Source organism: Epinephelus moara, chromosome 3 (assembly GCF_006386435.1).
Source record: "Epinephelus moara isolate mb chromosome 3, YSFRI_EMoa_1.0, whole genome shotgun sequence".
In the NCBI taxonomy this organism is placed as follows: domain Eukaryota; kingdom Metazoa; phylum Chordata; class Actinopteri; order Perciformes; family Serranidae; genus Epinephelus; species Epinephelus moara.
This window is the reverse complement of record NC_065508.1, coordinates 22,085,948-22,113,869: the sequence shown is the minus strand read 5'-3', so window position 1 is coordinate 22,113,869 and position 27,922 is coordinate 22,085,948. Positions and strand designations below refer to the sequence as shown.

Genomic DNA, 27,922 nt, shown 5'->3' with positions numbered 1-27,922 from the left:
TGTTGTAACAATGCTTCTTGGCAATACATCTTATACCGTTGAAAAAAGCCTGTTCATTTCCCTTTTAAATGGTGCCACATTTGTAAGGAACATCCATTTGTGGGATGAGCAGCAGAGCTGAGTATGTGGGTTGCACCCATGAAAAAGTTGCCAAATCTCCTCTGCCAATACCAAACAGCTTTTTCATGGCTTTAATATACGGTAAGATCAGTTACATAAAAATCTTGGGTTATAGTTACATACATTCTGCTAAAATACTTATGGCACATCATCATTCTTACATTAGTCTGGAAACTTGTATTTTAGAAGCCATTTTACCTGTGTGTTCATATTTTGCATGTAGCTGTGTGTGTATTGTGTTTACAGACTACACCATTTTTGACCACTAGGTGGCAGTGTGTGTATGGAATATAAGGTAATACTGGTAACAGGTGACATTATTCAGGTATTTTATGGTCACGGTGGAGGGGGAAGTCATTTTGAGCATTTTAATTTCCGGAGGCATAGATAAAGTACAGCACCATAAAGTACAGCACAGAATAAACAGCCAAATTAATCTGAAATTCACATGCACATCAAGTCACCAAGGATGATGGTGGATGGATGGACAGTCACAACATGTATCTTATCATGCTGTCATTAATTTTCAAGTGGCCCTTTTATGTGTTTGTTGTGCATTAGTTGATGTAATCTTTTGGAGATCAACATGGCAGATGGTTGGTGAATGTCTAGAAACACAAGTGAGATTACACATTAAGATTTTTTTCATCACTACTATATTTGCTCTCAATTACGTTCTCAAAAAAAGGGGGGCACATGGATCAATACTTTAAAACACCGTACACCAACATACAGTCATTTACAGCATAACCCTTTGAATTATAGCAACCCATATTCAAACAGAATGTTAAATGGAGTCTTACTACAAACTGCATCATACGTAATAAGTGGTCCCATGTCGTACTCATATCCATGGACTGCTCAACATTCAGCTCTCAATCTAATTGTTATCAAAAACAACAAGAAAGAAGAAGGGAAAAATGGATTGCTTTCTGACCTTCTATTACTTTTTGGTTTCTTCCTTTCTTCTTTTTTTTTATTTTAAATTTCAAAAATAAAACCCAGCATCATACTATATAGCTGTCCCACATCCAGCAAAATCAGATGGGGACTGTGATAAATAAATATGAGTAAACTATGAATGTGTTACGTCACCTGAACTGGCTTTTATTTTAAATTTCTCAAAAACTGCACAGTAAAATCACATTAAATTTGACTTGAACAAAATAATGGAATCCTGTCTAAATTTCACTTTACATATCACACACATACATTATATGTCATAATATGTAGAGCAAATTTAGCATCTGTACTTTATCTGTGTGATTATAATGTGGAGTGGACAATAGTTATTACTGTTCTTTTATTCCTTTTTTATATATATTTTTTCTCTATATACACATTGGAGCGGATGTCTTTGTTGTTTTCTTCTTATGTTTATGTAATTCTTGACTATAATGTGTACAAATGTTATATACAGTTGGTGAAAAAGGAAATCATACACTGTATTGTTGATGAAAACTAACTAAAAATTAAGTTCTCATAAAAAAATTCACTTAACTTTTTTAATTTCTCAAAAACTGTACAGTGAAAGCAGTCATGACCACAATTTAACTTATGTCAAATTACTAATGCATGATTTGAATGTCACGTTGTGTAACTCTGATACTATAAAGATCCGAGTAATCAGTCACACAACTGATAATCACCATCGAAACTCTGCTGCTCAGCCTGCCAATCTGCACGTGCCTGCGTAAACCACATATACATGAACTTTGACCTCCACCTTAAACAATTTAATTAACATTTTTAAATAACATAGGGCCATTTCTTTTCATTATCCCCAGTACTTTACATCACTGCTGATAATCAACGCCACAGGTTTCTTTTCATATCAGTACAATGTGAAATTATGGTTCTTTCAGAGATCATATTGTCGTTGGCTAAATGTTCCACATCATGATATGTATAACACGATACCAAAATACGTTTTTATATCATACACAAACACACATTACAACATTTCTTTGTCATTTATACAGCTGACACTGTTCCAGTTTCATTATTAGCTTACGTTATCTGATGTTTTGGATCCTTTGTGAAACCCCAGGACTAGATTAAGGCAATACTGTCCAATAAGATAATACCAACAGGCAAGTTTGTCTTGTTCAGCTCAGTTTGAAGTCTCGTCAGTAGTTAGGACGGGGGAGGAATGTTTTCAGTATTGTTTGAGTGTCTTTGCCGCTCACAAAGACGATATCTCATAACCATCTTCCTCCTGCTGAGACACAAACAAGAACATATTGTGGTCACTGATTAACTGATAAATGTGTCGACAGATTATGTAATGGATATAGGCCTAATCTTTTAAAGGATTTTTTTTTACCTCACTGTCAGAGATATCTCTAGTAGGTGTGTCATGCTGCTTCAGCTTGTTGTAGCCAGTCTTATCCATGACTACTAAGGAAAGATAATGTCCTCCTTCCTTCACAAGCAAAATCACATCCTCCAGGTACTTCTCCTCCACATTTTGTCCATTGACTTCCATCACCACGTCACCCACAAGTAGCCCTGCACTCTGCCCAGGGCCTCCAAAAGCCACCTACAAGGGGGGAAAAGCAAAATCTAACACCACATTTGTCAAAATAATAATAATCCTTTTGTTCTTCTTGCCTCAGTAATCTCAGCTCCCAATGTGTCTTAGTGAGTTCTCAGCTGACGACCGCTAAATAACTTATTGTGTTTAACATTAGCCATTCAGGTAAATGTAAATGGTCCCATTTGTTTCCTTGGCTTGGAAAATATGCAAGTACTAATCTTCGAACCAATCTGATTTATCATGAGGGATCCAGCTAAAAACAGGTTATGGGTGGTAGCCATTTTGAAAGTCCAAGATGGCCGCCACAGAAACTTTGAAAAGCTTTCCAAAAATGTGCAGTTTATAAACTCCCCAAAGATTTTGAACAAAGGTTGAAATCAGGACATTGTGAACCTGTTTATCAGTGCTATGCCATATTTCATCCCCACCTGGCTGATGAAGGTCCCAGAACACTGTGGGACGCAGCCCAGGTTAAAGCCAAATCCCAAAGGGCCTTTTTGGAGAGAGCAGCGTCTGGGCTTGCAGGAGCCATCCATTTCCTTTTGTGGTGACTGCTCTGTTGCAGAGGCTGATATGCTGCTCTCCTTTTCTCTCTCAACAGAACCATCCTCACAGAATAGAAGAGGGGATAGACCCAGCTACAGATACAAGAATAAGAAAAGAAACTGTAAGAACTATCTGAATTATTTTTAGATATCGCTTCCATATAGATTTATGATGCATATTTTTATTTCTTAATTTTTGCTTTTAAAGATAAAACAAGGCTTGGACCAAGTTACAGAGAGCACCACTGGAAATATAAAAAAACATTTGCATTTTGGAAAAGACATGTATCTGGTAAGTGATGCCCACCCGGGTGTAAAACTCCAGCCCCTGCTGAGTGATGGTGGTGAAGGAGATCTGTCGTCCACTCAGTCTCACTCTGTCCACAATCTCCTCATGCTTCAGTGACTCCACAGACTCCCCGTTGACCTCCAGCAGCAGCTCTCCATCCTTCATACCTGCCCTCTCTGCTGGACTGCCTCTGTCCATCTCACGCAGAACATGAACTATTAATTGGAAATAAATTGCACAGATATTTAAGTGAAGAACTAAAGTCTAGAATGCATGTGGTTATTTAACACTCATTTTGTCCTCTCACATGTGCGTCCTGATGGCGCCTTCTCCAGTCGAAGGAGGAAGCCGTAGCCCTCAGGCCCAGACACCAGGTGCAGTTTTTTGGCTCTGTAAGGCAGGTTATGTGGAACAGCCATGGCGGGCAGGATGGGCATCCTTTGTTGCATGTAGTTCTTCTCACTTTCACTGTCAATCACCAGGATGGTGATGTGATCGCCACATTTTTTCATCTGCAGCAAAACATTATTTATTACTGCTACAAAAAGGCTGTACATGATGACTTCAATCTCAACCCAGACACCAGAAGAAAATGCTGGCATTGTTCATTACTGAAAACCACGGATACATTACATTTGCATGGCATTATGTAGCAAATACATTGAATGCTGTGGTTAATGTTAGGGTTAGGATTAGGCACAAAACCACTTGGTTATGGTAAGAAACAGTTCATGCTGGGGAGCACAAACCCAGCAGAAAAAAAAGCAATGTTACTACCGCCGCTGACAGTTTGCTGGAAAAAACTGATGGATCATTACAAAACACCCATGTTTACAGCCTCAAAAGCCGCTGGGTAAAAAATGACAGGTTGCGACAAAGCACCCATGTTTAGAGCCAAAAAACACGCTAGAAAAACACAGGGATTGCTACAAAACACCAACATTTGGAGCCTAAACAGCTGCTGGGGAAATAGATGTGTGGCTACTGTACAAAACACCCACATTTAGAACCTAAGATCCGGTGGAAAAACACTGACTGGTCACTACAGAACACCCACGTTTAGAACCTAAAGGTTGATGACAGGTTGATACAAAATATCCACATTTGGAGCCTAGAAAGACGTTGGAAATACAGATGAGTCGCTACAAAACACGTATGTTTAGAGCCACTGGGAAAGAAAAATCGACAGGTCGCTACAAAACACCCACATCTTGAGCCTAAAAAGCTGTCTGAAAAACACAGATGGGTCACTACAAAACACCCATGTTTAGAGCCTAAAAAGCCACTGGAAAAAAGAAAAACAGACGGGTCACTACAAAACACCCACATCTGACGCCTAAAAAGCTGTTGGAAAAACACAGATGGGTCGCTACAAAACACCCACGTTTGGAGCCTAAAAAGCCGCTGGTGACACATCAATGACTCGCTAAAACACAATCGGTTTTGTTGTTTGTTGATCTTGAACACTGGTCTGCAACATCCCTCCATCTTCTGATGACAGATCAGCTCATATACCATGTCTCCTTTGAAACTTTGATATGATGCGTATGAAACGTGCAAATGTAATGTATTCATGGCTTGCAGAATATATAATGCCAACATTTTCTACTTGCGACTGGGCTGTCAATATTGTAATTGAAAACCTCTTTTGTAAGCCATAAAAGTTTCAAAAGGTTTGAAATAAACAACAGCACGATAAAATGCGGCCAAATTGTCATGACTTAACTTTTAAAAAAAAATGCTTATAATAAAACAGGCAAACTTTGTACCATTCTGCTGAGTGCAGAGTGTGTGAGATCAGACACTGCTGCACCATTCATCCACACCAGGTGATCTCCCTTACACACCCCAGCCTTTTCAGCCGCACCTCCTTTAACCAGGTTCACAGAGAAGCGACCTTTCCCTCCTGCAAAGCAGAAACAGGAGGAGCAACTGAATACCACTGCAAAGAATTCAGCTCAACGCCCCTCCATTAGATATCTAATCTTGAACCTTGGACTTGTTGTGATTACCAGGAGTAGTGTTACCTTCTATGGGTGTGAAGTTGATGCCCAGACCTGAGACAGGATCCCTGGTAATGTGGCAGAGTCTGGGTGGTTTGCAGCCCTTCCCTCTGGCCAGACCTCGGAGGTCTTGACCTCGGGACATGGCCTGCTCATACTCCTCACCATCCAACACTAATAAACATAACTGGTGTCCACTTTGCTTTATCATCTTAGCCACCTGATTCATAAAAAGGAAATGGTTCAAGTTAAAATCCTCTCAGTCCTTTGGAGAGGCGTCTGTGAGTTGAATAATGTATGAAGCTCATCTTACCTCAGGGTGAGGGACATCATCAACATAGCAGTTGTTGACTTCCAGAAGCCTGTCTCCATCTTTAAGGCCACTGCACGCCGCTATGCCTCCTGACACTACATTTCTGATTACATGACCCTGGCACCCCCTCTCCACCCGCAGATGGAAGGCATAGGACTCCCCTTCCTCCCGTTTAAGGACACACAGACGAGGGCTGGGCGTCGACACAAAGTCTGAGCCAGGAAGAGACAGAAAAGCGCTGTCGTACCTTCTCAGAGCAGAGTTTACACAGAAAACAATTATAAATGTGTATGCAAGATACCTTCTGTGATCACCATCACTGGGTTGTCTATTCCCTCTTTCGGATTAAATGTAAATTTTCTGCAAAGGGTGAAAGGAAAAACATTTGACTCAAGGTTTAATTACAAACTGTTGAATATTAAATCTCATAAACTGGTAGGTGTACTGAACAACAAAACAAAGCAAAGTAAAGAACACAATTTCCCTTTTGTTTATGACCCTCTAAATCTATTCTTGCTCAAGCAGATGAAGGAACAAGAAACGAATATGTTTTTCGAAATTTTAATGAAAGCACTCAATTAATTGCATCAATTACAATTTCAAAATCAGTTGCACAACCTCATCTGTTATGACAACACCATCAACATTTGTCTGTGAAAAGTGGGCCTTATCTGGGGCCCAAAGTCTTAGCAAAATATGTGACCTGCAAAATGACAATTTGTATACCAGTAGCTCACCATGTGTTATGCTGAATTCGTAAAGGAATATTATTGTTTTAACAGGATAAAGTGGTGTTGTGTCAGTATGCCCTTTCCTAACCCTTTCTCTGTGATGCTTGGTCTGTCGGAGCTAAATCGAATGATTGATAACTGATGTATTGTCTAAAGCGTCATTTTTATTCAAGCAATATTCATAATGGTTTAAATAGACTTTTTATAGTTTTTTGGCCATTTTGCCTTTAATGGACAGGAGAGGTAAGCGTGAAGGGGGGAGAGAGAGGGGGGGGATGACATGCAGCAAAGGGCCACAGGCTGGATTAGAACCCGGGCCGCTGCGGCAACAGCCTTGTACATGGGGCGCCTACTCTACCACTAAGCCACTGACGCCCCTTAAATAGACATTTTGATATTATCTCCTGATCTTTGCTGAGCAACAGTTATGTGTAAAAGGAATTAAAGGCCTGTCCCATATAGAGGTCTGTCCCAAATATACGCATGTTGATTTCAGTGATTTCAGCAAATAATAGCCTGGGCTTTTAATTGAAATAAGGTAATTGGGAACCACGATTAACAAGAGCAAAACTATATCAAAATATCTGTTTAAAAGCTCTCACACAACTCGTGTAGTAACATCCATGTCTCATTTATCCAGTCATAGGCTCTGTATATTTTTCCAAACACATGCATTTTCACAAAAAATTGCAGTATGAAATACTTCCAACTTACAGTCGCATACCCTGAGTGTACTTGAACATACTTTGCCGTGCATCAGACTGTGCTGAAAATTGTGACATCTTAATGAAAATGCATGTGTTTGGGAAGTACTGTGTGTACTGTGCGTGAGTTGTGTGAGAGTTTGTTAAAGTCTCCTCACGAATTCAAGATAACACGCTGTGAGTAATTGATATAAAAAAGGTCCTTTTGTGGATGAGATTACTATGTTTCAAAAGTCAACATGCCAATTACATCTATATAATTCCTGCTAGGCTGTATAAACTGTAGTGTGGTCAGGTCCAACTCAGTTCTATGCTGTGCCTGATCATCTTATTATTTCAGTGTAGCAATGCAGTGTCAATGTTTAAGTTTGAACTGATACTGACATAATGAGGGTATTTAAGAATGTATGAACACTGGTGCCAACATTTAGATAAAAGGCAAACTTACTCTGTCAACCCTATGATTTCCACCAAACCTTGAAAAACAGATATCAAATGAATTTAACGTCTTTAGCAGCACAACATTCACATAGTGAAATTCAATATTCACACATTTCTGCATTTATTTACCAAAATACATGACATAGAATTCATTTTCAATCACCATTGATACCACACATCCTTTGCATTAAATCTTGCAGCATACCAGCACAAATCAGACATGATCATAAACTGTTAATCCCTTGATGTACTATTAGTTTGAACTTACAGCTCTGTGAACGTCTGTGTGGTTCTGTCTAAACTGTGAGGCATCAGCTTAACAGTAAGACTTGCTTTTGTGCCTTGGATCACAAATGTGTTGACTTTAACCTCTCAGCTGAGGGATCATAAAACAGGGTTTGACTTTATGTAATTATCTTTAGTCTTTGCCCTCTCTTAAAGGGAGAGGTTATCAAACGACATTAAACACCTTAAAGGTGCAAATGTCCAACTAATGACTGATATAGAATGGAAACTTGGCAGCACCTGGCACATAATCTATCAGTCAGTCAATCGGCAATTTCAAATAAATCATTTGTTTTTAAGTGGATTATTGCATCAGGACAACTGAGGCCGTAATATTTTCGGGAAAATACAATTAAAGGTCCAGTGTGTAAGATATAGGGAGATATACTGTCAGAAATGGACTAAAATATAATTAGTATATTTTTTTGTGTACATCACCTGAAAATAAGAACTGTTGTGTTTTAGTTACCCTAGCATGAGCTTTTTATATCTAGATGGGGAGCGGGTCCTTGTCCATGGAGATCACCACTTTGCACTGCCATGTTTCTACAGTAGCCCAGAATGGACAAACCCAACAACTGATAGATAGAGCAATTCGCGTTTTCATGTTGGCCACTGTAGTTAGCAGCCCCTCCGCGATGAGCAGCATCAGAAAACAGTGAGTTTTAAATGTGAATTGCCTTATTCAGTGTTTTTAACTGTTTAAATCAACTGGTCCGTTTGTTTTGGAAAGGAAGTGACCTCTGCAGGTAATTCAGTTCCCGCTAAAAACCTCCTGAACATCTGGATCAGAAAATAAGGTGAGCACAAATTACATTATCAGAGAAAAAAGGTGAGCATGCACGCTCTTTGGAGACAGGCAAAACCATGTCTGAAAAACATTGATTTTTCATATTTAACTGTTTTATTCAGTGTTTATACTGGCTTTAATCACCTGGTCCATTTGTTTTGGAGAGGATGAGACCTCTGTGGATAATTTGGTTCCCAGTAAAAATCACTTGAACAATGAAGGATTTCCAACCAGTTTCGGCAGTTTGCATTCTGCATTCCTTACTGCGAGATGCCACAAAATCCTCTCAAATCTTAAACTGCTCCTTTAAATCTTCACGAACAGTGTAACTGTTAGTCCATGATACCTCATGGGTTGAAAAAAAAACATCCCTCTTACATGAAATGTTATGATTGTCTCAATAATTGAACCATTTATTCATTATTTTTTATTCCTTCTTAAGTGTTGTTCCACAGGGATTCGTTTTGGGCCCTGTCCTGTTTACATATATGTAGATGAGATTGTCTCTTGTGTGTCTATCGTGTTAGAAATTACAGCTCTCTGTTAATGTATTGCAAGTTGCGTGTACTGATATTGAATTTCGACTAAATGAAAAGAATACAACATTACAGTAATATAGATATATTTCTGTTCTGATCATTTAATTTTGAGAGTGTCACAGGCTTGGCTTGTTGTACAGACACAGAAGCAGCTTTTCTCTGAGCTGCAGAAAGAGGACTGTTGAAGCAACTTTGCTCTCAGATCTGGATACACTCCCTTTCTGCTCTCAGGCTCATTACTGGTGATAATTATAACACTTGCTGCAATCTATATGATAATGTTGGTCGGCCTTGCCTGTCTGAGTGAAGTAATAACTAGTGGCACTTATTTATCTCGTCCTTGCTGCTCTGGTACTCTGACCTGTGCTTAGCCTGCAGCAGCCTTGAACGAGAGCTGATCTAGGAAAATCTGTCTTTTCTATCAGGGCAACGGTCTCATAGAATAATCAGTGATGTCTCCAGATAATCAGAACACTCCTACCTCCCTGCACCTTATAATATTTATTGATTGATATCATTCTATAAAAAAAACTGTTAACAGGGCTTGTGTATGCTCAGCCAGCCTGTCCAGGATAAATCAGGGTTCAATAGAAATAAAATAATGGCCCTTTATGGCCATTAGGAGGAATAAAACATTTCTACCCTCCTGAGACCCAGTAATTCATATTTGTCCTCTGTGAGGGACATGACAGTGAGGCCTTTATTTAAACGCCATGCATGCAGTCTACTTGAGTACTGATGTACTGTACAAAGGACATCCTGGGCTTTAATGGAAGCAAGGGAGACAAGTGAAGGAATCTGTTATAAAAACATTAATAAATAAATTTTTTGATAAAAAATAAATGTGATAGGTTTCTTACATCCTAATTACATAAAGGAACAGCGTGAAAGGTTTAGGGGGATTTAGTGGCATCTAGTGGTGAGGATTGCAGATTGCAACCAGCTGAAACGTGCTGGTTAGAATTCCTTCAATGTCCATTGTTCAGAAAGTTTTTAAGAGGAGCCGTATCATCCTCATCTGTTTCTCTCGTTGTAGATAGGTCGCTAGCCCAGCACCTGCTAACGTGTGCTCACCTTTTTTCTCTTTAACTTAAGATCCAGACATGAAATAAGGTTTTGCCTGGAAGCCAAATTATCCACATCGTGGAGGGGCTGCTAACTAACGCAAATGACCCTGATCTAGAGCCAGTCAGTACGTTTACATGCACAGTTTAGTCTAGCTAGGGTTATAGCTCAACTAGGCCATTTAATTGGATCACTGTCCTTGTCCCAGTATACAAACATGGGAGGGGACCTAATTTATTGACCAAAGTATGTATGACTCCGCTATGATGGGTGGCGATATGCCCCCTTACAGCTAGTTAGTACTGGACCTTTTTCCAGTTTCCCTATTACATCACAGACCAAACAATCAACAAACTAGTTAACTACAGTTAGCTAGCAGCAAACTGGTACCATGGTGGACAACTTTATGGCTCTGTACATTTCGTACGTGCTGTACGCTTTACTTTTTCTCTTTCTTCTCTTCCTCTGTTATGCATTTAATGATATTCGACTTCCGGGTCAAAGCCTGGGGCAAAAACTGTGGAGCATGCGTAGAGCGCCTAGACCAGTTCGGGTCCGTTTGACTGTATACATGCAGGAGGAATTCGACTCCCGATTGCTTTATCTGGGTGTATTAGTCCAACTTTGAAATTAGTTTTCCTCTGGGCTACTGTAGAAACATTGTGGTGCAACATGGTGATCTCAGTAGATGAGAACCGGCTCCCTATGTAGATATAAACGGCTCATTCTAAGGTAACAAAAACACAATGATTGTTATTGTCAGGTGATTGTACGCTAAAGAAAACATACTTATTATATTTCATTAAATCCTACACACTGGACCTTTAAATTATGTAAATTAAATCAATTTTCTTGCAGGTCTCAGGAGACTGTAGCTGACACACTTAACTGTCACTGCTTATCTGTTTGGTTCATCATGTCAGCGACACTGAGCCCTTGTCTCTCTGACACAGTGTCAAATAAAAACAAACTGTTACAATAACATAAGGCACTTAGTAACTCTCTGCTCCCAGATGAAATGCATCTCTCACATCTACATGGCTAAGCAGCTCCTCTCCTGAATAGCTCATACCAGAGGCACTTCAGTGCCGCTAATGGGTCACTGTTTGCTTTTTACCCACCATAAAGCTTTTATTTAATGTCCTACAGCATAGCGGCCCTCTATAGACACACTAAGACAAGCTGCTGAAGCTTGATGGTCGAGAATTTTGAATGATCACAGTTCGAATGTATCATTTTCTTTACAATCTTGGAAGCACTACCCAAACACATAGATTGAATTTGTTCCACAGGGCAAGGTATAGTAATCAAGTGTACTGTTTAAAATCTATCTCTCATTAGACAAATGGTTAACACTGATCTAGGTTTGAGCCTACATGCAGCACAGTACAAAGATAATATATACAGACAACCTAGACAAGATAGCTGACTAACAAAGATGAAGAAACGTTTAAAGGTTTGAATTCATTACCTGTGCTTGCTTTCATGTTGTGTCTCTTTCCCATCTGGGCAGCAGTCACTGACACAGAGAGACGAAACAGTGGGAGTACTGTACACACAAACATTTATTCTGACCACAGAGAGACTCCTCCCTTAGAGGGACACCGGGCTTAATGTTTAAACTGTGTGTGAAATTTTGAGCACACATGATTATGTGTAACGACCGCTTCACATTGTACCATGAACTGATAGTGCAAAAGCCATAACGAGATCACTCCCTGTCTGTCTGAATTTTATCTTGTTATTCTGTTAAAGTGAGAACTATCTATGCATGTGTGCGTTCTATATCTGTGCCCTGTTCCCATCAGGATTACAGCCAAGACTGACTGTCAGTGTCAAGGCCAAAGCCTGGTGACAAGTTGCACAAACACACCAACATTCCAATAAAAATAACAGTGATATGTGGTTTGGCGGCAGAGGGAATAATGCTGATGGTGAGCAATGACTAAGAACTGATTGACTGGAAATACAGAGAGAAGGAGGGAGATGAGAAGGCAAAGCATTATTCATGGTCATATCTATTTCCCTTGAAGGGTTCCAGGAAGCCAGACAACACTTAGAGACACAGTAATGGAGATGGGAGGTTTATAACTGGGTTCAAATTTTTATGATGTCACTGTATTTTTCCAGAATTTTCTAAGATGATTGGATTTCTCTGGATAAAATATTCTGAGGTTAAAGTGATGACATCCAGCATTTTTAAAGGGATAGTTCAGATCTTTTGAAGTGGGGTCATATGAGGTACTTATCCATAGACAGTGTATTACCTACAGTAGATGTCAATCGGCATGCCCACAGTTTGGAGAAGCAGGCTCGAGCCTGACACGGGGGCTAAGCAATGTACTGCTGTGGATGGGGTCAGCAACAAAATGTATTTTAGCTACCTAAAAAAAATCAGAATCAATTCAAGTGTACACTATATTTAGATTGTTTTCACTGCTTTACTTTAACGTTAGACAGCACTTTTCGATGGGGAAATGAAACCGATAAATCACTCTCTTCAAAGCCAGACTCCATTGAGAAAAACAGTAATTTAACATCATTGAACACAGAAGCTGCTGCTCTAGCCCTGCCTCGATCAGTTATTTTGTTTGTGTTTTTACGTCTTTGGTGTTCAGAAGGGTTAGTTCAGAGTCACCAAAGTCACATAATAACACACACTAATAAACTGATAGAGTCCACGGTAGACCAGCAGCTCCCATGTTCAGCAAGCCAAAAAATTTTGTGAATGGAGTCTGGTGGCTTTGACAAAATCATAGATAGGGAACTGAAGCTGCTAACGGCTTCCGCGTCTGAACAGGCTTTCTCATGGAAAGGTAAGGTGGTGAAAATACCCTGCTGCTCTAGGAAACTTCCACTCACCCTGACTCCTCCTCACTCACCTACCAGCCACACCTCCTAATCAATCTCATCACTCCCACCTGGTCTTCCCAGCTGCTCTACATCACCAATCACTCGGCTTGCCTCTGATCTTCTCTTGTCTGCCCCGGTAAACGCTACAGCCTTCCGTTCCTGACTACGGGTTTTGCCTGAGAGTTTTTTGGTCTCCGTCTGCTGTTGGCTGTGTGGCGATTCACCGCTCCTGTTTTTCCTCTCCTGCCGGTTCTTCGACCCTCTGCCTGCTCTCGACAATCAATCCTGTGGTTACTTGTGTATCTGGCACACGGGAGACTGGGATTCGAATCCTGCCTGAACACTCGCTGCATAAGTGTTTAATAAAGACTGTTGCTACTGCTACTGGTACATTTGTGTTGCATTTGGGTCCTGCCACACACAGTGACATATATATCTGTTTTTTAGATGGGACTTTTTTTTAGGTGGTTTAAATACATTTTGCAGCTGCCCCTATCCACAGCAACACATTGCTTAGCTTCCGTGTCAGCACTCCTGCTGCTTCTGTACACTGACTATACATAAGTACCTCATACAACCCCACTTAAAAAAAATCCAAACTACCCATCTGATGTTCATATGAGCTACAGATTTCCGAAATGATAATACATAAACACGGGCAACTCCAATGCGCTTTTCTGTGTGCTAAAATTCCAATAAACCATCCACATGACAGCATTGCTATCAACTTATATGTATTCATTATGCGCTCACATCCCTTGCCCTTTTTTTAACATGCACATTGGAAAATGTGCTCTAAACTTTTGTCGTTACTTACTAATCATTTCTGAGTGCAAGTTGTAATGACACAAAACCACAGTGCATGACCTCTCACCCGCTTGTGTGTCTCCTATGAACTTGGGCAGTGAGAGTATGTGAACAAAAAGGTTTTCTTTGGAGAGATGATACTTTTTGCTGCAATTCAGGGTAAATTTGTGCAGAGTCACACTGGCATTGCCAGATTTGAGCATGGCAAATATTCAGGTGCTTTTAGGCAAGTGCTGTATACATGGATTTGGTCAGATGCTCAACAGGTGGCACTGCAGCATGTCCAGACTATTCCACTGTCAGAAAATAGCATTACTCTGTTTGGTGATGTCACTGTGAAGTATGGACATTCATTTTTAGGGGGCTTCTGTTGTTCCCCATTAAAATGCATCAAAAACATGTAGTTGTTACCCATCTGAACATGAGAATAGAAGCAACACAACATATTGAAACTGTCTCCAACAATGTTTAATTGAGACCTCAGTCCACTAGATGGCAACAAATTCCAAATCAAATATGTGTGCACTGAAAACAGCATTTTATTGAAATTACACATAATTTGAATCACAAATGGGAATGTATTTGCTGAAACTTGATAATGTTTTAAAATTTCTGATAAGATAAGCCAAGTCAAAACCTATAAGTATGTGTTTATGTTGGGGAGGAAACAGGTTTGAACTCTCTACTGCATGTGTAAATTGCTTTATTTTTAATTTTATTTCTGTTTATATTGTAGCCCTATGTTTTAACTTGCATTATTTTATGCCTTACATGCCTATTGTGCTTTTATTTGCATGTTTTTCTTTTCTTTTTGCACATTTAATAAGCATTGTCAAAGGGAGGTCCAAGATTTTCATTGCCAACTACTGCTTCTATAATTGTTGTGCATTTTGTAAGATAATGTTAAGATAATCCTTTATAAGTCCCACAGTGGGGACATTTGCATTGTTACAGGAGCCAAGGGGAAAGTGTAAAACAAGAAGCATTATAACAAGTATGCATCAGAAAAAAACACAGAGCAATATGACAAGTAAGCTGTAAAAATAAGCAAAATATAGGCTAATAAATAGACAGGCTGAATGGCTGAATTCACATTATTGCATGTAGGAAGTATTGCACAGTTTAGTATGTATAGATATTGCACCTGATGGATGACTGTAAACACTGACAACATTTTAAAAAAGGATAATGAAGAAGTTGAATCGTTGTATTTACCACAAAGAAGGCAGCTGACCCATGGATACATTTAACCAAAATTCAAAGACACTGGTCCCAACTTTGAGCCATTCACTCTTCAGACCTTACATCAGAATGATTTGTCTTTATTGGTCCCTCCTCTGACTGGTATTTGTAACCAGTTAAAACTACTCATCCTCCTGCCTGTTAGGTGCAAAGGCCCACACACAGTCAATTAGTAACTTCCCTTCTGCTGACATTCAAAGGTTAGGCTACAACAGTGAGTTTGTGAAAAGGAAATGAAAACCCAATGACCCATGATGGTTTGTGAGGGCATTATTTAGCCTGTCTGTTACAGTTCAAGTCAGATTAAATATTTCTAAATTGACAATGGGGTGGTTTTACCGTCCTCATGTGACAGTGAGTGTGACAATAAATGGAGGGAGCTCGGTGAACGTGAATAGTGGTGGATCTTCCTGTAGGTGACAGGTAGCTGCATAGGATGCCACCCAGGGGCCACACAGTACAAAAACAAGAAGACGAAATTTGCAAATTTACACACACATTGTATTCTCTTATTGTTTGTTATTTATAGTCATAATTTGTTGGCTAAATTGTTTATTTGTGCTGATTTGTCATTAGCTCTTGTTAGTAATAAATACAATAAATAAAGATTATGTGGATTATCAAAAAAATAAATAAATTATGGTAATTGTTATTTATTTATTTATTTAAATGGGGCACCAATTTTCTTTTTGTTTGTTTGTTTTTTCCTATGTAAAAAATAAATAAAACATAAGGGAAATGGTGAGGTGTGTAAGTGGAGAATATTAAAATAAAAAACAAGAGGAAGTGTTTGTGTTGCGTTAGGGTTTAAAAAAAATATGTAGACTAATAATGATAATAATAAGTGTTTTTATTTATTTATTTATTTATTTTCATTTATTTTAATGCTGGACACCAGGGGAAGCCTGTCAAGGGCACCAAATGTGCTAGATCCAGCACTGAGGGTGAACCTTTTAAATGACAGAGAGAAACAACAGAAAATGAGTGTGTACACAGTATGTTCATTCCTCTAACCTCTGCCTCTGTAACGTGGAGCAGAGTGAAGGATAGAGAGAAAGAGAGAGAAAAGAAGAGAAGAGCCAATAGGGCTTCTATGGGACTTTTCAATCCTGGTTCCGGATCCAAGTGTCAGTCCCTCTCAGTCATCCCTGATGGGATCCTCCCAGCCACAGGAAGACACGGAGCTCCCATCTGTGCCTAAATCCTTGCCAAAGCACTGGAGTGTACTAACGGTCAAATATCTGTAAAGGAGACAGTTACCTTTTTGTACGCGTGATCCCATTTGCTGCACATATCTCAAGTCCAAGCATGGTTGCTCTTCTGTGGACCTCACTCGATGGGCTGCAGGAGCTGAAATGCAAAGAGAGATGGGGGTATGTGGTTGAGGAGTCTATAAGGAAAGACAAGGGCAAAGGCTGCAGAACCACCAGTGCTGCCCCTTCATTTTGCATGGAGCCTGAGGCTAATCTCAGCTTCAGCGGGCCTGTGTGACATCCTTGCAGAAGAGTCCAAAGGCTGCTCTTTTTATCGTGACACACATGGCTTCTCTGTTTGTGTCTGAGTCTTGCGTTTCCTTGGTCTGTGAATCCATGGCAACAGCAGCAGCGTGAATGGTCTATTCAGGACGGCCTCCACTACACGCTCTGCCCCTGAGACTATAGATCAGCACACAAATTGCATGCTTGGTTTGGTCCCGGTTTATTAGACGTGGTCCCAGGTGGGAAACAAAAGTCATCAATTTAATATCAGGAAAAAGGAAATGGGAAACTGCTGTTTGGGCTCTGTGTAATCCTCTGTCATCTCTGATATTCATTCATTTAACTCTGGAGTGCAAAACCAATCATTTGCTTATTTATTCATGATTGCTTTCCCTAAAATGTTACCGCTTGTGTTCAGAAATCCAAGTACTGTGGTTTTTAGGGGGTTTATTCATACCTTCTGACAGAACAGATGGAGAGAGAAACATTGGTGGTACATCTTTAACATTAATATGATGATGCATGTTTGCGATGCAGGAATTCTTTCTTGAACCTTTTTGTAAATTATATACCCTACCCCAACACTTTCCTGTAGAATCTCTTAAAAATGTGTTTCTTGTCTTTTTTTTTTTGTCAGTAGTTTTGGCCTGGATGGATAACAAGCCAGATGTTGTTTAGTAGGACTCCGATGCTCTTGGGGCAATTCATCATATGACACCTCGGAAAATAGAAAAAGTCAACATCATGGGGAATTTCATCATCATTTCTGTTTTTGAAACTCACTTGATAAATCTGCGATGGAATTATCTGAGTGCACATGGACGTTCATCATTTGGAGGAGCAGCTTGTGGGGATAAGTCCTAATGTTATGACGCTGGAGAATCTCCACCAACAATTAAAGGGGAACGCCAAAAATTCTCGTCTCAACTCATCAAATACTGGCGCTTTGTCAGTGGACATGCATGTCAAAATATGACTTGCTAGGTACCCTCCTGTGTCTGTTTTGGACACTCATGGATGGTGTGTCAATGTACGCTTATTACATGCATAATCTCTTTTCAAAATAAACTTCCGTTTTCACAGGAAATGCAGTTTCTGCTTTTAGCATGTAACAGGGTCAATTATACATCAGTACTATCTGTAATAAAGTCAAATGTATATTTGTAATATTAAGTATTACACAACATTTGTTACAGTTGTTATTACCAGACACACTCAGGCCTCCATAGTCAATATATGAAATGTTTGATACTCAGTTTCTGTACCCCTACGTTCACCTTTGGGGGTACCTTATCTATAAAGGGGTGTCTCCCGCCTTACCTCTCCCCCTTTGCTGTTGTACTCCATGGGAGAGGTAAGCGACGTTGCTCTCGTAGTACTTTCTGTGGTATAGCGCTGTTAAACTGTTTTTAAAGTTCATTTTTCAGCCTAAACTTATTGTATAATATGCTAACATATTCCTGTATCACTTAATCTGTGTAGGGGCTCGAATTATGTGGTTGTAATTAACGTAAGATTTTGTTTTTACCTCTTGCTGTCAGGTATGTTGTGTGGGTTTTTATTGTACTGAATTGAATGTAACATGGCCGTCCTTTTGCTGTTGTACTCCATGGGAGAGGGGCTCGAGTTATGTGGTAGTAATTGACCGAGGATTTTGTTTTCCCCTCTTGCTTTCAGAATTGTCAGGAGTAAACGGAGATCGCCTCCAGAGATATCCACGGTCTGGGCCTCTTCATATCAACACAATGCAGACTAGCGTCTATCGGTTACATACAGTCTTTTTCAAAATAAACTTACCACGTAGGTAAAACACTTCCTTTTTAGGTTGATTCCCTTAGGTTTAGGCAACAAAAGCATATGGTAAGGTTCAAGAAAAAAAGACATGGTTTGGCATACAATTCACACAGGAACTGAACACCAAGCTCCCAGGTGAAAGTCCAAAGTTTGTTTGACCCATCCACCACTCCTGCTCTCCTTATGTGCACGTTGTTGCTGTTAATGTTATGTAGTTGCCAGCAGCATTACAAACTGCTGCCGACCGATGCGAATCGTACCACCATGAAGGGTGCCTCTATGCGTCTGTATCTGATGCCAATGTCCACTCGCAAAGCAGCGGTATTTGACAAGTTGGGTTGTTGCCTCTGCATCTACAACTGATGCCCCTACTGCATATCATACTGCCATTAATTGTGCATCTGTGCGTCAGTCTATGACGCGGAGATCACTAACAAATTAGCAGTATTTGACAAGTTGGGAGTGAGAACAGGCTGCAACACCATGTAAATTAAGAATTCCAATATGTTATTTCCATGGCCTAAGAAAGTTTCGTTAATATTTGTGAACATGAGCTACTCTCTCCGAAAGCCGGAAACCAGAGAATTAAGTTTCACACCAGTGAGGTGATAGGGTATAAAGTCTGGAGCAGCCCCATAGACAGTTAATAGGAGACTCTTTTGTAGTGTTCTCAAACAGAAAATATACCCGTACGCTCAAATTCAGTTGTTCATGTGTACTAATATTTTTGGACTGTCTGACACCTCTTCCTAACATACAGCAAACAAGCGAACTCTGGCGGATGGAGTGCAAAAAAGTGTCTACATATACTGCTAGCGACAACATTCAGGAAGCCTGTTGAGCCCTAAGCAGGTCTGTTGCTCTGAAAGTAGGTTGGAGGTGTGTGAGGCTTCACCAAAATAGAGCCAGGCAAACAGTTTTTCAAACAAGCGACACGTCACAGCCTGTTTGCTGATGAATGGAGCAGGTTAGGATTTTAATTGGGAACAGCTGAAGCAATCTAATGTGCGCTCATTCACATCTATTGCATCCCTTTAGAAAGTGTTAGACCATTTTGAAAATGGGCATAGTTCCCCTTCAAATACTGATGTTGAACTCTTAACACATTAAAACGTTTACAGCTGATCTCTTTGTTCATGTCATTTATCCTGTGAAAACTCAAAGCACAAATATGCATTTGTCTGCACTGCTTACAGTAGATTTTTGGCACTGATCTGGTCCTTTCATTTGGCTGGCATCTCTATATTAATGTTTTTTTGCATGCAGATTGACTTGAATTTGCTGTTATTATTCAGTAGATATTAATACAATGAAACACTGCTGTAAAAACAGTATTCTGGTTGGCAGTTTTACTCTCTCATATCTTCCCTAATTACCAGAGACAAACAACAATAATCTTCCCAGGTGACCACTGCTTGAATAAACCTTTATTAAACAGGGGTTTATCAGTATCTCTATATCATGTCCTCGTAGGGAGAAGATCGGGGATCTTACTTCATTCCCCAGGCATCACGATATGTGATTGACAAATGTACTAATGTTCCTGCGAACACTCTCTTCTTCAGAGCCCATAATTGCTGCCTCAGCTGAATGACATCTCTCTGCAAAGAGGTCAGCTCGTTTGAGGAACAGTTTTCCCAGAATTCAGTTTTACGTTGAGCAACACCATTACATCCTCTGCCAACAGATTGTGGATGTAAAAAAGGGAAATGATCACTTAATGTGCACACTCCACCCAACAGACATTGCATGAGTCCGACCAAAACACACTCTGCCTACAGACATTTGTGAATATGTCATTATTTTACATTATTTTATCATATTTATTTCTTAGAGTGTCTTGAGAAAATGACCTGAACAGGCACTTATTTTACATTATAAGCTGCATTTTGGTGCAAGAGGGATAATTTAGTTCTCTAAAAGTACTTCATATTTTTGCTTTGCTTGCAAGCTTTGAATGGCGTAATCGTTGAACCGGCTGTCAGCTCATCCGCTTGTGTCATGAAAACAGTTAATACTACAGAATATGTTGTGGGACACTACCACACATATACTGCATGCTTATGTTTATTGGGTATACATTTCAAGAAGGATGCAGGGGACATGCCCCCCTCAATATTTAGAACATATGCATTTGTCCCTTCCATTAAAATGGTGGCTTTTATTTTGACAAAATTAAAGACATTTACAGAACACATGGCACGTAAAAATCCACCTCAGTGCAGTAAATTAAGTGTTTGATATTCAAAATTTTCTGTCCCCCTGTTTCATATGTGTCCCCTCAATGTTGTAACAAAACGTATGCCCTTGAGTTTATGTACAAGAGGTTTGTTGTCGACATTTTGTCAGCAATGTGTGTCCAAATAATGAGTGTATGGGTGAAAGTTCAGTCCATTCAAGTAAGGGACTGTACTTTATTTATCAGAGGAGGTGTGACTTTCTTTTTATTTTCATCTTGACCCTCCCCAAAGCTACAAATATTTTTTACTGGGGGAAAGTTTGTGACCCTCCTTCCACTATTAATAGGTCCTAACCATATTTTTTCACCAAATGTGGTTATTGGAGCCAATGCAATGAGCAAACAGCACAGAAGTGAGAGTTATCAGCCAAAACGAACAGCTAATTTCTCAAGCAAAATGCAAATCCTCCTTTAAAAACACATCATCACACAAGCTTTATGTGCACTTCAGCAGAGTAAGGGTGCATGACAGCCACCCATTGTACCACACAAAACCAACAAAATGTAACACACATTCCCAGACGCACGCATGCAAACACGCACACATCATAGCTGGTATTAGTAACATGCACCTAGATGCATGACCTTTACTTGGTCAGATTGTTCCCTCCAGACATATATCTGCTGAAACTGTCTCATTGTTCATTAACCATGTCATTTTTTTCCCAACATCTTTTTGCATGCAGTAGTTTCTATCATTTGAACCATCCACATATGCAGTGTTGGAGTTTGAGGCTGGAATGATCCAAGCTCAGGTTATCAGGCCAGTTTTTAATATTCTAAATATAAATGTATTTAAATTCAGCACCTCAGGTAGTATTTAAAATTTATTTGGCATGCCTCTCCCCCGTTTTGCACCACCCTCTTCCCCCTCATAAGTAGCGAACAATCCCTAATTTGTGGATATTTACCAGTATTGTCTAACAAAAGGCAAATAAAAAGTGATTTATGGTCATGTGATAATAGAGGATGTGTAGCAGACTGACTGGGAGCATATCAAAACTTAATTTAAATGAAATTATTGTTGGATATATGGTTATTGAGAACAAGATAAAGTTGAATTTCTGACTTGAGCTCAAAGTGTTCTGATTGGCTGAGAGGAACAAGTGCACAACACGTAGCACTGACGTTAATTTACAAAGACGAATGATGTGGCAAAAATCAAAGGGCGAACAGAAAGAAGTAGTTCCACTTTTACATTTATTTTTATATATTTTCATGTTGAAGTCTCCTGTCGCTGTTTGGTGTTTCAAGGAGAGTACTATACATATAATAAATATTTTGAATTTTAATAATGAAATCGTTATTATACGCGCCATGATGCACTTTTAAAAAAGTGTGACTCGGTATTCATCCGCCGCATTGAGTGCACTTCCATTTCCGGGATGTTTTCTCTGCAGACCAACCTCCACCGCCATTGCAGGTCCAGGGAGTCGGTGTAGTGGCAGTCAGTCGTTAGCCAGGGGAAGCCCGCAAGTAAACAGTTTGGGGACGAATAAAAAAAGTACCATCACACCGACAGTACGTTTTACACCAGGCTTAGAATCAATTCATTTGGACTTTAGACTAGAGGCCCCCTGGCTGTCCGGCTAGGATCTGAGAGGAGAAGTCGTAGTTTGTTAGCATTAGTAGAAACCGGAGGAGAGTGCGAGAGGAACCGCCATGGCTCAGATCCTGCCTATTCGCTTTCAGGAGCACCTGCAGGTATGTGGATGAATGAATTGTCAAATTGTTGGGTAAAGTTTGTCTTTCAGTCGCGATCGCCACGAGATTCCCAGCGGCTCCAGAGACTTTCCAAACACAAGTTGCTAACAAGCTGAGTTAGCTTACACGAGCTATGCTAACTAGCTTGGCAGGGTGGATGACGTTTATCTTAGTTAGCATCTAGCCTTCTTGCTAACACTTTGAGTAGCCACCCTTGTTCGTGATATAAATGAAGAAACGCCTGCAATACAAAGACATAGGATATATGAATATTGCTTAGAAGTCGTTATCTAAAATATTGTGTTATCCTGGCCCTTTCTTATAAGTTAACGTTATATCGGCCGTTAACACATTCTTAGAAAAGGTACTCGTTTATCTGAGTAACGTTAAAACTGCTATAGTACAAACGGGCACTGTCAGTTTGCGATAAAGTTTGTTTGAACAACTTAAATAACTATTCACTATCTCACAGTGACATGGTGGGACCGCCTTCTAGACTCCACTTACAATGACATAGTAACGTGACAGCTGAATGAAAAGTGAAAATATTTCCTCTTTGACACTTCACTTATTTGTGTGGCGTTCACATACTCTGTAAGTTTCGCATTGTCCTACAACTTTGAAAGTGATTATCCGACCTCCGGAGGATATCACGTTGGCTGATTGTAGAAATGGTCATGTGGTGTGTTGGCTTGTCCCACTGCTATCCGACTACACATATTGAATGACTTTGCCGAAGTTGGCTGCGGCTCAAGTATTCACTGACTTCTGTGTCTGTTGATCTGTGTCTGTTGATCTGTGTCTGTTGTCAACCCCTTTCGATATGGTAATAAACCTGATATTACACGTTTTTGTAATACTTAAAAAAACAGGTGTTTTATGGACTGAACTAGCTTCTCGGTTTAAATGGCCACACCTTTACTATAACCTCAATAAACCTGCCAGTTCGTCAGGTTGAGGAAGTGGAAACATGCACGGCTCCCTGAGTTTATGGAATCAGTCTGGAGAGTGCTGACTTTCAAGGTGTTATGAATAAATTATAGTGACTTTTGGTGTTTCAGTCAAGCCTCAGATGAGAAATGTGATCTCCCTACCTCTTGGCTTTAAGGAAGTAATTTGTTTATTCAATCTTTTTATTTGTTTTCTGGCTTGGTCTAAAGACAAACAGCATCGGGCCTCACAGGCTTATGAGGCTGATGACTTTGGGCTAATGTAGACAATTTTACTTAAAATCCTGGTTGTTTCTCCAGTTTCCCTAAATTTCCAAGCAGCCCTGTCTACGCGCAACACTTAGTAATGATAGCAGTGTTTTGACATTGAGCCCTCACATGAGGTCAGAGGTCATGGTCAGTGCCATTGGAGTAGATTGTGACTTGTTCAATGACAACTCAGCAGAGTGAATGTTTGAACCCAGGCCTCCTGGTCTTATTATTGCTTCCTGCTACTCTGAAACCATCATTTTTCAAACAGATCTTGTGAAAATAGTGTGGTGAGTCTTGTTCAAAGCAGGTGGATGCTGGCCTCAGATTTTGTTTGCTGTTGATGATGTTACAATAAAAGATATGGAACATTCGTCAAAGTGACAGTGTGGCACAGCATTCTCTGTTATTGCTATATTAGTTTCAGCAGCTGATGAGTTAATACGTAGGCCTATCACAAGAGATTATATGGAGACCGAGCTTCACAAAGCTAAGCAAAGGTCTTTTGTGCATACAGTTACAATGAAATGATTATGGACTGATTTTTGACTCCTTTGTTAAGTCCTCTTGATTGTGGGAGTGGGAGTGAAAAGAGAGAGCAATACAGAAGTGGTGAATTACCGTGGGCACTGTGAATTAAAATTGAACTAATATTTTATTGTCAGCGAAGGGAAGGGCATGCACAATCATGTCCTGACACTACATCTCTGCAGTTAAATTATATTGGAAGCTTTCACTTGAGAATTTTATCGGAGGAACCACTGTACACGAAACCTCAAGTAGCTTTTTGTCATTCATACTCGTTGATATGTCTTAACTTAAATATATGTTTTCTGCGTAATAATAGAATTACTTCTTGCATTTTATTTAGATTACTTACTGTACTTTACCGTAGTTCTCTGTGATATGAACTGTGTGCTTTTCCTGATTTGTGTCACTGGCACGTCACAAGGTCATTCTATGTGACTAATCACCTCCCAAGGGATCTCCACCAACTATCACTAATGCATGACCTGCATATGCTGTTTCATGCATGTTTCACAGCACACATCACTTGAGTCAATCATGCAGAATATTAGAGCTGAACAGACGGTATGACCTAAAATCTGTAGCAGGATAGTCCCACAGTTGTGTGAGTCAGGTGCCATAAGGTGAAGGCATGGTTCCTCACAAGAGCACCCAGGTAGCAGGAAGTAAGTTCTCCCAGTGTACTGATGCAAGGCCTCAGTGTTATGTTATAGGGTTCAAGCAAATCCCTCATTTGCACCAAGTCTTGTAAAACAGCAAAAAATAACCCCTCCTATTTCTTATACAGTTTAAGATGCTAGAAAATTTAGATGTCTTAAGAAGTTAGTATTAAACAGAATCATAGCTGTCCATTTGAATGTGATGTTGGATAATCACTAGGGCTCTAACTTAAGATTTGTCATCATCAACTAATCTGTCAATTATTTTCACAATTATTCAATTAATTATAAAGTATATAGAATTTCCCAGAACCCAAAGTGGCATCTTTAATTTGCTTCTTTTGTCCAACCAACAGGCCAGAACCCAAAGACTCTTTCCTTAATATCTTAAGTGACAAAGAAAAGCAACAAATTCTCATATACGAACTTGAACCAGCAAATGTTGACACGATTGATCGATTATCAAAAAAGTTGGCAATTAATTTTCTTTCGACTGACTAATCAATTAATCCACCAATCGTTGCAGCTCTAGTACCACAATTGTTGCAGCTCTAGTACCACAGAGAAGTATCAAGGGCCGGTTGATAAGTTTATTGTCCATTTAATTAAAATACAGTAAAATTGTGATAAAACTCTCATATGCAGATATTATACTATTGGGTCCGTTGCCACATTGAGATGAACTTAATAAATGGCCAAATATGTCGAAATAAAAATAATGCTAATTTAAAGTTTGTTGCATCCCATTTATTGCAAGGGAGGATAACACACATGATTCTCACCTTAACATTTTCCACAGGATCTAGATTTTTCTGGACTTAGTGTAGGGAGCCTAAATACAGAGCCAGCTGGCCTTTGCCTACGACAGATTAAAAGCATGCATTTACCTTGGTCTGTGCTCTCTGTCTGTCTCTCCCCCTCTGTCTTCCTCCCTTCCTCCCTCCCTCCCTCTCCCTCAAACGTTGCAATTGTGTGTCCTCTGTCATCCGGTCAACTTGCATAGCTTGCATTTTTATATATCATCCATTTATACAGTGTCATGCAGACTCCATTTAAAGAACTTAAATTGCACAAGTGTCGAGTGAAATACTCAGAACTCAGTGCCTCACATCTTTCCCCACACAACATTGTATATGCACTCACATTGTCATGAGCTCCGCTTTGTACACTTACCCTAACAAACTGAAAGTATGTGACGCTGAATGAATGATGTTCAAAAACCAGTAGTAGCTCCTACTGCTCAGGAGCTTATCATTTTAGTGGTTCTTATCATTTGTGAACCAGCATCAATTTTAGACTGGTCCTCGATACCCACCCCCGCCTGGGAGATGGCTGTCTGTAATAATTAAAAATGGCTGTTGATCCTGTTTATGTAATGACAACATGGTGCCCATTCTTTGATGAGAAAGGCATCTCTTGCATATAGTATTTAGTAAGCAGGGTTTCCTTTCCTGATGAAACGGTGTGTTAATTCAGCACAGCATTTCACGCATGTGTCCATAATGACATGTTATAATTTATTTACTTTCCCTGCATATGTGGATGTTTTGTAAGTATACACAGTAATCGCTCATGTTTACAAAACATGTCGTCAGCTTTTCTTTTCTTACTCGACTAAGTGCAGTATGACCACTGAGAACCTCTTTGTTAAAAAATAAACAGACAAATAAATGTGTAGTTCACATTTCTGAGGCAAGAGGTCTTTTCAGAACACCTAGCAATAGTGCTATCATTTATTTTAAAAAAAAAACCCCTGTATTGCCCTATCCTGTATACTAGAGTTGTTCTGATACCGGTATCGGGATAGGAAATGCCTCCGACACTGCCTAAAATTTTGGATCTGTTATGTAACCTGTCTGAGGTTTTAAGTAGTTTCACACCCAGATAAAACAAGTTTTACTGACAATCAATTCTTCTTCTCCTCCCTAAAACTGTAGCCTACACAGCAAATTGTGCTGTGCAGCCATTGGCAACCGCTGTTTTAGAGCTGAGAAGTAGCAAATTTCGCAATTTCTGTGGTTGTAATTGTTTATATTGTAGGGTTTAAACTGAGCCATGACATACAACAATCATAGCAGTTATTTCACATCCATACAGGATCAGAAGTATACAGCTGTTAATTTAATTTTTGTTTTCATTTTAACGTAATGGTATCGGATCAGTATTCAGTATTGGCTGATACACAAGTTCAGGCATTGGAATCGGTATCGGGAAGTATGAAATGGTATATGCAACATCTCTATTGTGTACTTAATACTAAAACAAACATTTTACTCACATACTTAATCAAAGCAGGGTTAGCCACATGAGCAAATAATCAGACAACCCCAAAGTAATCAGAGTTTTTGAGAGGGGAAACAAAGGCATCACAACATTAAAATTATTATACCTTTCCATTGTAAACACCTGTTAGGAGTCATTAGTTCAGTGGACACAGTACCCTCAGATTCCAGTAGTTAACTTTGTGACTAAAATGGTATTTTAACCAAAAGGAATAAAATAAGACCCAGAACACAGAAATACATTTCCTCAAATACCAGGATGACAAAGGTATGCATGATTTGGGCAGCAACATTGTTCTATTATCTAAGGAAAGCTGTGAGCACACTTAACAAATTTTCCCAGAATGCTGATATGAGGGAAAGAAGACGAAGGAGTGTAATTGGTAGTTTGGTTTATTCAGATAAATGTGGGTAGTTTTAAATTATATGTTTGTGGTCTGAGAGAGGATTCAGTTCCCTGAATACTCTGAAAACATGGGTGTTGAGACTTGGCAGCTCTGACAATAAATGCATATATTTCAGACTTATTTTCATCGGTGTTTGATAGTATATTCATTTTTTTTTATATCCATATCATTAAATCGCTACAGTTTGCCTGGTGGGAATGACTTTAGCTTATAGTGCCACGCTCTTTAAATACCACCTTACAAAGTTTGCAGGTTGCACTTTGAACTGTGCTATTAACTGACCAGCTGATGTCTCGTGACAAGCCGGTGAGGATACAAATCTGCTGTGCACTTGACATTCTGCAGCCCTGTCTAAATGTAAGATAA

The 27,922-nt window shown here is 39.6% G+C and overlaps 2 protein-coding genes across 4 annotated transcripts in view; one reads left to right on the top strand and one right to left on the bottom strand.

Annotated features, from left to right (window-relative positions):
• Nucleotides 1–1,206: 1,206 nt before the first annotated feature.
• On the bottom strand, nt 1,207–15,325 carry nherf4b (NHERF family PDZ scaffold protein 4b). Of its 3 annotated transcripts, none has more exons than XM_050041266.1 (12): nt 15,240–15,325; nt 11,836–11,883; nt 7,693–7,720; nt 6,111–6,169; nt 5,810–6,021; nt 5,521–5,716; nt 5,263–5,399; nt 3,801–4,005; nt 3,512–3,708; nt 3,088–3,297; nt 2,447–2,662; nt 1,207–2,338 (listed from the first exon to the last, which is right to left on the bottom strand). In XM_050041266.1, the coding sequence occupies exons 1-12, from the start codon at nt 15,268–15,270 to the stop codon at nt 2,306–2,308; spliced, it is 1,572 nt and encodes a 523-aa protein (XP_049897223.1). In that variant the 5' UTR covers nt 15,271–15,325; the 3' UTR covers nt 1,207–2,305. The 3 variants fall into 3 exon arrangements, with proteins under 3 accessions (XP_049897223.1, XP_049897222.1, XP_049897224.1); XM_050041265.1 differs by having other exon boundaries at nt 1,207–2,341; nt 15,240–15,323; XM_050041267.1 differs by lacking the exon at nt 7,693–7,720 and having other exon boundaries at nt 1,207–2,341; nt 15,240–15,277.
• Nucleotides 15,326–22,175: 6,850 nt separating this feature from the next.
• Nucleotides 22,176–27,922, top strand: part of cltca (clathrin, heavy chain a (Hc)) — a 44,988-nt gene continuing 39,241 nt past the window's right edge. Inside the window, exon 1 of the mRNA XM_050041057.1 lies at nt 22,176–22,481. Within this exon, the coding sequence (XP_049897014.1) occupies nt 22,440–22,481 (42 nt within the window). The 5' untranslated portion in view covers nt 22,176–22,439. The remainder of the gene's footprint in view (nt 22,482–27,922) is intronic.

What these genes read in the sequence shown, in the direction of transcription:
- nherf4b (XM_050041265.1), bottom strand. Translation starts at nt 15,270, where the DNA reads ATGTATCCATGGGTCAGCTGCCTTCTTTGTG. An exon ending in ATGATGTCCCTCACCCTGAG is followed by an intron (nt 5,717 to 5,809) that starts GTAAGATGAGCT and finishes TTTATGAATCAG; the next exon opens with GTGGCTAAGATGATAAAGCA. An exon ending in CTGGGACCTTCATCAGCCAG is followed by an intron (nt 2,663 to 3,087) that starts GTGGGGATGAAA and finishes CCCCCCTTGTAG; the next exon opens with GTGGCTTTTGGAGGCCCTGG.